Below are 12,578 nucleotides of genomic sequence, written 5' to 3'. Positions count from 1 at the left end.
TCTTCCCTTTGTTTTTACTACAAATCAACAAATCGTCTACGTATATTAACAAATAAACAACATTTTCTCCCTCTCCATAAGAATATACACACTCCACAGCTCTATATTGTTCTTTTTAAAACCTAATCTCGTCACATACTTATCAAAACACTCATACCAGTCCCTCGGACTTTCTTTTAACCCATAAAGCGCTTTCGATAATTTACAAACTCTATTCGTTCCGTCCGCATATCCCTTTGGTTGATTTACATATACCTTCGGGCTTACTTCACCATTTAAAAAGGCAGTTTCTACATCCATTTGCTCAATTATTAATCCATTTTGACAACAATATGATAGCAATATCTTAAAGGTCTGATTACTCGCCACTGGAGAATATATGTCATCGGCTACGTTTCTTTGTTGAAATCCCCTTACCACTAATCTAGCCTTATACCTGTCCTCTGATTTTTTCGTGTAAACCCATTTTACATCTAATACTTCTTTGCCTTTTACCCTTTCTACCAATTTCCAAGTTTTATTCTTATAGAGACATTCTATTTCCTCATCCATAGCCTGTTTCCAAACTTCATTATTTTCGCAACAAATCGCCTCCTCAAATGTACGAGGGATATTTACTTTACAATAATTTGCATGCATCTCGCAAATATTTTCCTTTTCTGGATACCTTACTGGAGTTTTCTTAATACGTGTAGATCTCCTAGGAGTGTTTGAGCTTTCAATACTACTATTATTTTCATCTTTCCTACCTTCTAACTCTTCCTTATCCATACCAACCAATGAATAGTTATCTTCGCTATCATTTCTATCTGCCTCTGATGAATTTTCCTCAAAGCCGATACATTTAGTGTCTGTCTCTATGACCTTTACATGTCTAGCTATTGTTATTTTCCCACCTAATAAGACTCTGTATCCTACTTCACTATATCCTAATAGAATTCCCATATCTGCCTTCTTGTCCCATTTGGAAACTCTTTTTTGTTCTGGCCTTCTTACAAACACTTTACTTCCATATAGATGTAGATTTTTAACACTTGGTTTTCTCCCGAAGAATATTTCAAAAGGTGTCTTTCTCTCTATAGTATTCGCTAATATTCGATTTTTCAAGTATACCGCTGTACAAACTATTTCCGGCCAGTACCTTTTATGTACTTTCGCTTCCGCTAACAAGCAACGCGCCATGTCCATCACTGTTCTATTATACCTTTCCGCTGTCCCGTTTAATTCATGTACGTATGTTGGGCAATTATTTATTCTTATACCTTTATCCCTAGCAAATTTATAAATTCGATTATTTAAATATTCTTTACCATTATCGCATCTTAATATTTTTAACCTCTTGCCCGTTAAATTTTCGGCTTCATTTACGAACTGTACAAAAGAATCAAAGACCTCATCTTTTGATTTTATACAATAGATCCTAGCTATTTTACTATAATCATCGATAAATGAAATGAAATATTTTTCTCCATTGAATCCGGTAGTCTTAAAGGGACCACATACGTCCGTATGAATAATTTCCATTATTTCCTTAGCCTTAGTTCGTTTATTTTTGAAAGGTAAGTTATGCATTTTGCTTTCTATACACACCCTACATTTCAAAAGTTCCTTTTCAAATTCATTCGGTATGCCAGTCACTAGCTGCTCTTTACCCAAAATCTCTAAATATTTAAAATTTACGTGTCCTAGCATCCTATGCCATCTTTCCTTTTTACTCATACCACTACGTTCGGCGCTGTTTACTAAGTGCTTCTTCCCTTTCAATATACTTTTTATTCTATATGTCCCATTCTCTTTGAACGCTACAGCTGTAAGTATATTATCCTCATCTATTACTTTCGCAATATTTCCTTTGGAAATAACCGTATTCTTATTGTCTGTTAGTTTACCTAAACTAATCAAATTTGCGGACATTTCTTTCGCGTAAAATACTTTCCTCATATTTATTTTATTTTGTTTTCCGAATGCTTCAAGATAACTTATAACATTCCCAACTTTTATCGCTTTTATCGGTCTATTATCGCCTAAATATATATTTACCGGTTCTTTTAGGTCGATAGATTTATCGAAATAATTTATATTATTAATTATGTGATCGGTACAACCGCTATCTAATAGCCACACTATTTTGTTCTTACTTATTTCATTCGTCTCACTGCTGTTTGCTGCGTGCGCCGTTGCTGTCCATATGCCTGCTCTTGAGTTTCCATGCTCGCCCGTGCCGGTTGTTGATTGACGATGAAAGTTTCCACGTCCTCTGCTCGTATTGCCTTTGTTCCCTCTTCCTCTGTTTCGACCACGTGTTGGCCCATGCCAATAGCCGTTACTGCTTCCCGCTTGGACGCCATTTTGACACTCTCTCGCAAGGTGTCCTAATCTTCCACATCTGAAGCATCCTTCCTTTTTTGCAGAAAAGGCGTTGGTTTGCCTTTCTCCTCGATTGGATTTATTTTTCTACTCTGCTATCTCTATTTTATTTTTTACATACGCTACCGTTTGATCCTCTTCTTTCAATGCGTCTATTATGTCCGCTATGTAGCTGTATTCTTCGGGTAACGTATTCAGCATGTAATTCAGCTTTTCCCTCTCACTTACTTGTGCGCCCGCACCTTTTAATTCATTGATTAATTTCTCAAAATCGTTAAAGAATGATGCTGAATCACTGTAGTTCTCCAGTCTTATGTTTTCCAATCTCCTTCTGCATACGATCTGCAGTGCCGTCGACTCTTTCAAGTACATTTCATCGAACCTTTTTATTATATCATATGCCGTTTTTCCTTCCCTAACATACTCCAATTGTCTGTTCGATATTGCACTATAAATTATATTTATTGCCTTCAAATCCTTTTTGTCCCAGTCTTCATCGTCTCCTTCGTTCTTCATTCTAGTTGTAACAACCTCGCATTCCTTATATTTGAGAAACATCGTGATTCTTTGCTTCCACATTCCATAATCCTCACCATCGAATATAGGTATCATGATTTCCGATCTCTCCATTTTAATTGATTCTTCTTTTTTTCTTTTCTTACTCAAGCGTTCCTACGTGCTCGAAGTATATTTTTTTTTCTCTGAAAGTTTTTTTTTTCTTTACTGAAAACTCACTCGCAAGATCGTAACCACGCACTAAATATCTTGCAAAACTAGTAATCACGCTCTGCTACCATGTTAAGAAAATTCGAGGATTTGGGAATACAAATAATTGACTATATTTCCCACACAACAGTTATACATCTATATTCCACTCTGAAGAACGTCTTGCACGCACGCTGGTCGCCAACCGACTTTTGTCTCCGCTAAGACCTTGACGCCCTCTAACCATTACACACACACTCTCATGTACAGTGTAAATGTATCACTTCCCTAACAGAGATAGCCGTACCTTCGACGTCTATGGAACGTCCAGTAATTATGGTTGATATACCATCCCCTGTACCTTCAGCAACGGTGATTGATTTGACATCACCGATACCGTCCACGTCGACAATGCCACCGATACTGCCGATAAAAATGCCGCCGGTTCCATCCACATCGCGGCACATTCTAGAAAATTGTTATGATTTTCGGTTAGAAGAAGCAAGACGTTCGAGTTTTCGAAATTGGCCTGTATCTTTCATTGACCCTGTCAGTCTTGCAGCTGCAGGATTCTATTATACTGGAAACTTGGATGTAGTGAGATGCTTTGAATGTCAATTGGTGGCAAGTCAGTGGTCGGTGGGTGATATTCCCATGCAGATTCATGAAATGTGTTCTCCAGAGTGCAGATTTATCCGCAATGAACGTTGTAATAATGTACCAATTGGAGCAAGTCCTGCTAAAGTTCCACGGACAAAACGAAGAAATAGAAATATATCTTGTCCTCATGGTTTACAATATCAAGAGTCATTTGATTTTAATGATCATGGATTTTTAAGATCCTCACGCACCCCGACGGCATATCAACTTAGCCGTTTGGGACTAAAAAGTGTTAAGAAACCAGAAATATTGCAATATGCTAGTTACGAATCCAGATTAAATTCATTCGCAACATGGCCTACAGATGTGACACAGCCAAGTGAAGAATTAGCCCATGCAGGCTTCTACTACACCGGAATAAATGATTTCACTACCTGTTACCATTGTGGAATTTGTATAGGCAATTGGAGACCAGAAGACGATCCATGGGACAGACATATGATTTCGTCTCCCAGATGTTATCATCTTCTTCCAGCACTGGGCTGGGAATATGTCAATAATGTAACAGACCAGGAGTTATATGAAACTGCTGAAGGTGTAAGTATAAAAACTCATACCCTGAACAATATATATAATTAAGAATGTGTATAATTAATAATTCCAATATATACTTATGTACATTATATTTATTTCAGGCACCAATAGAAAGTACAGATGAGAATCCTGAGAGATCCAATAGTGAAAATGTTACCAATGAAATGACTCTCGTTGAGAAAATTAGTAAGTAATAAAAATAAAAACACAGATGAATGAAATCCGTATACATATAATAAATTTCATTATATATTATAATTAGATATACTTTTTACTATTTTAGCCACTCTGGAGGAAGAAAATCGACCATTGAAAGATGCTCGTTCGTGTAAAGTTTGCACGGAACGAGAAGCCACAATTACGTTCCTACCTTGTGGACATTTAGCAACATGCCAGTACTGTTCACCAGCTTTCACAACGTGCATCATTTGCCGAAGAAAAGTCAAGGCCATTACCCATACATTTTTCGCGTAATGCATGCACATGTAAAAATTAGCTTATTCATATCTCTTATATCAATATACTTTATAATTTCTTAAAAATGACATGACGGGCATTCTTTGACGCGCTCCCGTCGACTAAAGAGTAACGTCTTTACGCTCAGCAATTATTTTTACGAGTCAGACTTAGATTCAGCGAGAACGCCCATCTGTCATCCCGTTGGCCGCGGATTTGTTATTGAACCGGAGATCACTGTCACTAGTGTCGCGGACGTCTCACCGCCGTGATAGATTGTCAAACCTGCGTTATTCATACCTGTGTCAATAAATCGTATCTTCGCTACACCGCAACGATGACTACCTTCAATGAAGACTCCTCAAACTCCGACAACCCTATCCCCACTGCCTCTCCGACATATATATGTATATATATATATATATATATATATATATATATATATATATATATATGTATGTATATGTATATATATATATATATATATATATATATATATATATATATATATATATATATATATGTATATATATATAATATTTAAATATTTATATATATATTTATATATATATTTATATATATATTTATATATATAATATTTAAATATTTATATATATATTTATATATATATAATATTTAAATATTTATATATATATATATATATATATATATATATATATATATATATATATATATGTATATGTATATATACAGGGTGGTGGGTAACTATATTTTCGACTTCTTTTTTCACGTAGAATCACCTCCTTTACGCTTGTACCACCAGTTACCAACCATAAGAATCGTGGCTTACTTTTTCTTTTATTATACTCACTTATCCTGTTTTCAATTCGTTAAATTATGCCGATTAAAAGACAATTGTAATTTTTATATTAATAAAGCTTCGAAGTTTTGAAGCAAGGAATTTGTTAGTTAGAAGTTTATGATTGCAATACATTTTCAAGAGCATTTTCAAGGTGTTTTACAACTTATTTGTTCGCTATATCGACTTATATTTTTAATTCGTTCAGTAAATAGAATCGTTGGCTGTGAATACATAAATACACTTCGATGGCGGCCATTTCATGATATGATTTTGAACTTTGATCGAATTAGGTTTGAGAAATTTCTTACTCTTCGCACATCATGTTATGTTACCAGCTGTTATGTTAGTTAATACTTGGGAACTTGTATAAACTAAGGAATTTCTGTACAATGGTCATCTGTACGGGCCAACTGAATGACGTAGTAACGTGTAAAAATGGCCGTAATTTAGCGAAAGAATGCTCAGTTTTACGTAGTCGTAACTTTTGAACCAGTAGATCCCCCGCCTTAAAATTTCCATTTTCTATCTTCGCATTCTAAAGGTCAATAATTTTTGATTTCCTAACATAAAGTTAGTCGAAAACACTATTATACTTATTGTACATTTATGTATTTAGTATAGATATCTGCATGTATGAATACTATTCGTATTCTCCCTACTTTTTGCATAATCTGAGAGAGAGTGCGATACCTCGACACTATCTCTGTCCTTCAACATGATCTTCAACTCACCTGTCACGCGCTAGCCATCTCTATCATTCTATGGGAGAACTACATGGTGTCGATGATGATGGTGTCAAAAATTCGATGCGAGTACTATAGCAAGGAGTGAATAAGAATTCAAAATACAGGAAATACGCTATTGGAAAACTTGAAGTTTAGTCGTTAAAAATCACAATAGATTAAAAGGTTTTCATTCAGCCATGCGAGGTTATTAAAAAATGTTTTCTTTTCTAAGGGAGAATTTCAAGCAAGTCTCTATAAAAAAAAGCTATGCTTACATCTTAATACTATGCTTAAGTTATCTTGAATTTTTCACGCACTTTATTGAACAACTGCTAACGTTTCTAGTTCGTAAGAATGATACCTAGATTCCGCAGGGCTACTTCTTATACTGTAATATTCTATTACTCTATTTTTACCTTCAATCTTGTGCATTAAAATAACCTCATATCCATCCGAACTAGCGTCGATACGAAGTTCTATCGGGTAGTTCGGGTCAAATACCATTAACACCGGCGCGTCGGTCAGGGCGGAAATTACCTTTTGCCTTATTTTTCCATGCCTATCTGTCCAAGTCGTGTTTTTATTATCGGAAGTAAGCGCATACAAGGGTTTCATTACCCGTGAAAATTTAGGGACGAATTTTCGGAAATAAAGAGCTAAACATATGAACTGCCTGAGCTGTGTGACGGTCGTTGACGCAGGTAAAGAACTCAAGGCGTGCATTTTACCCGGATTGGGACGAACTTCTCCATCGTAAATTACATATTCCAAATAGAGTACCGATGCCTTCAGAAAAGAACATTTTGAAAAGTTAAAGGAGAATCCGGCTTTTACAAGGGTATCTAGTACAGTGTGCAATACTTTTAGAGCTTGATCTATCGAGTCGGCAATAATTAGGACATCATACAAATAGACGACAACGTACGAATGGCACGTTGGCTGTTACACGTGTTTTCAAAGGAATCTCAAGAACGATCTCTCGTTTCGTTTGTTCGCCGCTGCTGAATACAATGAAGGAAAGTGTAGTACAGATCACTCTGACCAAATGATTTCTTATGTCACCACAATTAAAAAGCGTCAAATGCTACAGAAGACTTGGCACGCGACTACTCCTGAGGATTTCCGTAGTAAACGCTTTGATGGTTTACAAAATTGTAGCAAGGAAGAACATAAATATTAGAATATTTAGACAAGTATGAGTTGCACAATTATTAGGGTTGTCCGAAAATATAAGAATCCCCATTTTCGACGGATTCAGCATAGTATCGCCGTCCCGAAAATGACTTCCGGAAGAAACATTAAACGCGCACGCACTTATGTTATGCAAATAAAGGACATCGAATGGATCGAACAAAGGTACAAAAGAATTCGAAGAAAACAACAACTTATTATCCAAATTGTTCATCGAGGGTAATCAATGCTGTATACTTCCTAGAATTAGGATGAATAGGGATTTGGAGAAACCCACCGGCCATGTCCAGAATAATAAAATATCTCGCTTTTGCAATCTCGCGACTTGATCCGCAATGAGGGGTAAAGGATACCGGTCCGCGACCGTATATTTATTTAGTTCTCGAAAATCTACCTATCATCTATCTGAACCATTGTTCGTCTTCACGAGTAACACAGGGCTTGCGAACGGTGAATTACTAGGCTTTATGATTTTTGGCTGTAATTAAGTCGCTTGTTCTATCACGTACTATTCTGCGCTCGCGAAGTCTATTAGGACTCCTTGTACGGCGATGTTAGGATCAATTAATTGTACTTCTAACTGGCCTGTATTTTTTTGTACGAGTACTTAGGGAGCCCGTAACGGATGAATCTCTGAATTTTCGAAAAGAAAGATTAATCGACTTTTATCGCTACCACGTACCTCATTATCAACTTCATTAACATCGATCTCGTTTTCAGCGGTTTTATTACAGGCATTAATTATTTTTGTTTTACACATAGCGAGGCTATTTTGTGTAATATTACGTCAAAACCTTGACTTAAAATTCCACGATCGATCGCGATAGCATATTTTAAATAACTGTCAGCGAGGACATGACAAATTTATCTCTAACCACTAACACCTGCAAGGGACAAGATTTGAGCGATACGTTTAGTACCGATATTTCTTATTCCTCGCATTACTACTATATCAATCGTTCTTTTGCCAGAAATTCTCAAGACTACGGATTCTTTAATTAGCGAACACTCGGCTCCGAAATCGGGGTAAAATGGAAACGACTCACCCGGATGGCTTGATCTACCAGTTAGCGCCTCCACTACGTAGAAGTCAATTCGACACTCGGTATTGAAATTATATTCAGGGCACTGCTTTGTAAAGGATCTTCCTCCATAATCAGATTGGTAGCTGCGCACCAGGCAGCGGAGTCGAAAAATTGTTAGGTTCCACACTCGATTTTTGCACTAGCGACGGAATTAACTCGCGCACGACGGTCGTAAGCTCTTGCACTGTTATAACCGGCACTGATCCCACTTCTGATGTCCGGTTTACATTAGAATTAGGGTTAGCGGCGTGAAACGAATCTTCGTTTGGGTTACACGTTGTCGTTATGCAATAGAGAAGACATTGACTAGTGCAAATACGATTATTATAGAACCGGACAAGTAACCGCGGTAGTTAGGTACTCGAGAAACTAATGACAATGATCCTAGGTTCAATAACGAATCCGCGGTTGACGGGATGATAGATGAACGTACTCACAAAATCTAAGTCGGGCGCGTAATATTCACTGATCGTAAAGAGTTACTCCTTTCATCAATGAGATCGCGAGCGAGAATGTCTTTCCCGTCCCGATCATGCCACAGAGGAAAACTATAATGGGGTGTGTCTAAGGACACGAGATCATCGGATTCGTCGAGAAAAGCTTTCGTTCAGAAAGTAAGGGAAATTGGCGTTGCTGCTAATTGGTCAATCTCCATATCGGTGGTTAGAAAAAGATGCTAGCCGCCCTCGAGGGAAAGTTGCTAGTGGGAGACGCCGCTCGTTGAAAAATATGTCTCCCCTATCTTCCCGTAGTTGGGACAAAGACTGTTTGTCTGTTTGAAGGACTTTAGTTAACTAAACCTTAAGATTTATAACGGGCCCTCGGGCTAGCCGAACATGTACTGCGGAGACGCATCGACATCTGGCAATCATCTTACTCGAAGAATAGGGTCTGCGTGTGGCGAGCCACGGGACAGAAACCGTTGGAATGTTTACTGTCGCGTGACGCCACGAATATTTCTTTTAAGGAGAGCTATAGAATTACTCCATACCTTTGTTAGACAAAGCGTTCATCCCGTAACCGCGGCTACGTTCGGCGACTGACTGTCGCCTCGAGCCCAAGCTCATTATCACAACTCTCGAACAATTACAATCGGATTGAATAACTACAATTGTTCAATTACAGCTATAGTAGACTCTAGGTTACAATGTTGCGGGATTATCAAAAATTCCAAAGGCTCCGGTGTTCTTTCATCTCCGACATATATAAGACATATAATTTAATAACATATTTACTTCTTGTTCGAGAAATATAGGCACGTATTCACCTAATCCGTAATGTTTTAGTAAAACAAACATGTTTGCTTCTTCTGAATTTAAGATTACTCCCTTGGAGGTGTCCTGTAACGTGGTGGTGTTGGTGTATTTTCTCCAAATACATTTTCATCATTCATATTTGCAGGAATATTTTGTTGGCGCAATGGTCTAAATTCAGGCACATATTCAAGAGTAGTATCAAGATCTTCTGTTTGGTTCGACCAATTGCGGGGAGACGTAGTCGCTAGGAGAGACGTCAACGGGAGTCGTAAATTCCAGTTACGATTATAACAATCGACACCACGAATTGATCGATCCCCTGATTTCCGTTGAGATAATAGGGGTGATTGAGTTTGTATAACACTGTGATTCACAGAATTATAAATTATATATTTCCAACACTTAGATTACACTGTCGAGGAAAGATAAATAGATAACAACTTGTCACACGAGGATGAGATAGATATGTGCGCTAGAGCAGGGCTCTTATAATGAAAGTTAATGTATTAGTGGACGTATGTAGTGGATGTATTAGCACTATAATATATTTAGGAGAGGAGATGTATGTTCGACAACACCGAGAACCGACAAAGGTTTGCGTGAAGTATGCGACTCTCGCGCTATGTGTAGACTGCCGCGTTAGGCGTTAGTTTTTAGACTGACTGTCGCTCTTTTTCTAATACGGAAGAAAAGTTCGGTGTGGGTGTGCCCCTGTGCCTAAAGAACGCGGATTCGTTGTTCCCACTTTCGTTAGGAAAAGTGAGGGTAACGAACCGCGGTGTCGATTGGTCATGACCTGCACTACTGCTCGAAGGGATGAGTAGGAAGTCTCCTACCATCGTGGTGGATATGAGGTGGTATGGTGATAAGTGCGTAAGGAACTACTCTTGGTGTTTTTAACGAACAATAGTTTATTTAGAACTAATCAACAATCAGAGTTAACAATTAACAATTAACAATTACACTTAACAGACAACTGGTAACAACTAACAAATAACGATAGACACCGAGAGATCATTCGACGAGTTGCTATGCAAATAGTACCGAGGAGTTACACATTTAATGGCGTAAGACAGACTGCCTGCCCTTTTGTTTCGGATCGCGCAGATTCTTCCCTTCGTAGCCCATATCCCCCACTAGCGTGCATTCATTAGATGTGCCGCCAGTGCTGGCACGTGTATGCTCTTCCGAGAATTCGGCGGAAAGAGAGTGAAGATATCGATGGTACATTGGGCACGTCGGTGTTGCGCTTTGCATCCGGAGCCATTGAAAAGTTCCGTGGCCCGTGCCGCCACAGTACCCCCTTACCAGTGATAACGCTATATAAATGAAAAATATATAAATGTTACAGGCAAGGGTGCACGTTCGCCGGCTCCTAACGCCTATCCGAGACCCGCCTGAAACCAATCAGGAAATCGAACTCTCCTGCCCGCGCGTGTGGTGTGATGAACTCTTGAGTCCCCTTCGCTTTGTTCGTTTCGGGCACCAGGCGGTATTGTTACATTGCGCTTTTCCGTGCTATGGTGTTCAATATTATCGTTAAATAGAAATGCGGGTTTCAATCGGTCTATGGACACTATTACGTTTTTATTATTTATTTTAATAGTGAAGGTCTTTTTTCTTCGCTCTATAACCTGATACGGCCCGTCGTAGGGTGGTTGTAAGGGGTCTCCGATGGCGTCGCGCTTTGCATCCGGAGCCGTTGAAAAGTTCCGTGGCCCGTGCCGCCACAGATAGATGACCGTGTTCGTGAGGAAAACCTAGCTTGTTTTATTAGAGGGCTATTCGGATTTTCCTAATGGGCGCATACCCGCTTTCTCCGTGTTTTAAGTGCGCCTAATAAACCCAAGGACCTCTCTAAAAACCGACTGTGTTTCGAGAATATTTTTAAGCTTTAGAAATTCTTCAAGACAAACGGATTGAAGACACATGGCGAAACAATACAGGGAAGTGAAAGTTATGGTGGGTCCTTAGGTTTATTGAGGGTCGAAGTGACGTTACGCAGGCCGGTTGTTGTCCGGTCGCGCGTGCTGGCGTGCAGATGTTTTAGGCGGCGTAACAACACCTAAATAAACTTGCAAAGGAAATAAAAAACAAAATAAAAGAACACAATAACAACGAGTTCATAAAATTCGTAGAGTCACTATCTGCACACGAGAACTCCAACTACTCCCTATGGAAAGCCACAAAAAAAATAAAGAAGCCAATCAAATTAGTCCCGGCAATCAGAAAAGCAGATAATACATGGGCAAGAAGCAACGAAGAACAAGTTGAAGAACTTTCCAACCACCTAAGCAATACATTTACACTACATAATATCAATAACAGCGACCACAGGTTATCGTTTAAACAATACATTCCCTCTAAAAAAAAACAGATTTGGGATAAAATTTTTTATTTTATGTGATACCCAATCTGGGTATGTACAGGGTCTTATTATTTATAGTGGATCATTGAGTACTGTAAGCAGCGAAAATGAAATTATCTGCGAATCAAAGACTATAGTCGTGTAACTATTGAAACCTTATTTAGGCAAAGCCCATACATTGTATCTGGATAATTGGTACACAAGCCCAGTACTTTTTATCTTTTTATATAAAAATGGAACTAATACCTGTGGAACTGTAAAGGAAAGGCGAAAGGGCACCCTAATTACCCAGAAAAAATTAAAAATGGGTGAAGCGAGTTTCCGCTCCTCAAGTCTTTTATTAGTAATGAAATGGTGTGACAAGAGGGAAATGTATATGTTGCGTTCTTTCCACAATGAAAAATTTGT

General features: G+C 38.2%; 2 protein-coding genes across 3 annotated transcripts in view; one reads left to right on the top strand and one right to left on the bottom strand.

The window, feature by feature from the left end:
- LOC126875157 (uncharacterized) overlaps positions 1–7,261 on the bottom strand; it is a 47,042-nt gene extending 39,781 nt beyond the window's left edge. The window contains exon 1 of the mRNA XM_050637880.1: positions 6,687–7,261. Within this exon, the coding sequence (XP_050493837.1) occupies positions 6,687–6,993 (307 nt within the window). The 5' untranslated portion in view covers positions 6,994–7,261. The remainder of the gene's footprint in view (positions 1–6,686) is intronic.
- Positions 3,281–5,172, top strand: LOC126875176 (baculoviral IAP repeat-containing protein 3-like). Of its 2 annotated transcripts, none has more exons than XM_050637915.1 (3): positions 3,281–4,269; positions 4,368–4,452; positions 4,529–5,172. In XM_050637915.1, the coding sequence occupies exons 1-3, from the start codon at positions 3,391–3,393 to the stop codon at positions 4,738–4,740; spliced, it is 1,176 nt and encodes a 391-aa protein (XP_050493872.1). In that variant the 5' UTR covers positions 3,281–3,390; the 3' UTR covers positions 4,741–5,172. The 2 variants fall into 2 exon arrangements, with proteins under 2 accessions (XP_050493872.1, XP_050493873.1); XM_050637916.1 differs by having other exon boundaries at positions 4,550–5,169.
- Positions 7,262–12,578: the final 5,317 nt, after the last annotated feature.

The sequence above is a fragment of the Bombus huntii genome, chromosome 17, assembly GCF_024542735.1.
Source record: "Bombus huntii isolate Logan2020A chromosome 17, iyBomHunt1.1, whole genome shotgun sequence".
NCBI lineage: Eukaryota > Metazoa > Arthropoda > Insecta > Hymenoptera > Apidae > Bombus > Bombus huntii.
This window is presented reverse-complemented; position numbering and strand designations above follow the sequence as displayed.

Bases quoted from the DNA above. Each gene is read 5' to 3' on its own strand.
- LOC126875176 (XM_050637915.1), top strand. From the start codon at position 3,391: ATGGAACGTCCAGTAATTATGGTTGATATACCATCCCCTGTACCTTCA. The intron at 4,270-4,367 runs GTAAGTATAAAA...TATTTATTTCAG, and splicing joins TATATGAAACTGCTGAAGGT to GCACCAATAGAAAGTACAGA. The intron at 4,453-4,528 runs GTAAGTAATAAA...TATTATAATTAG, and splicing joins GACTCTCGTTGAGAAAATTA to ATATACTTTTTACTATTTTA.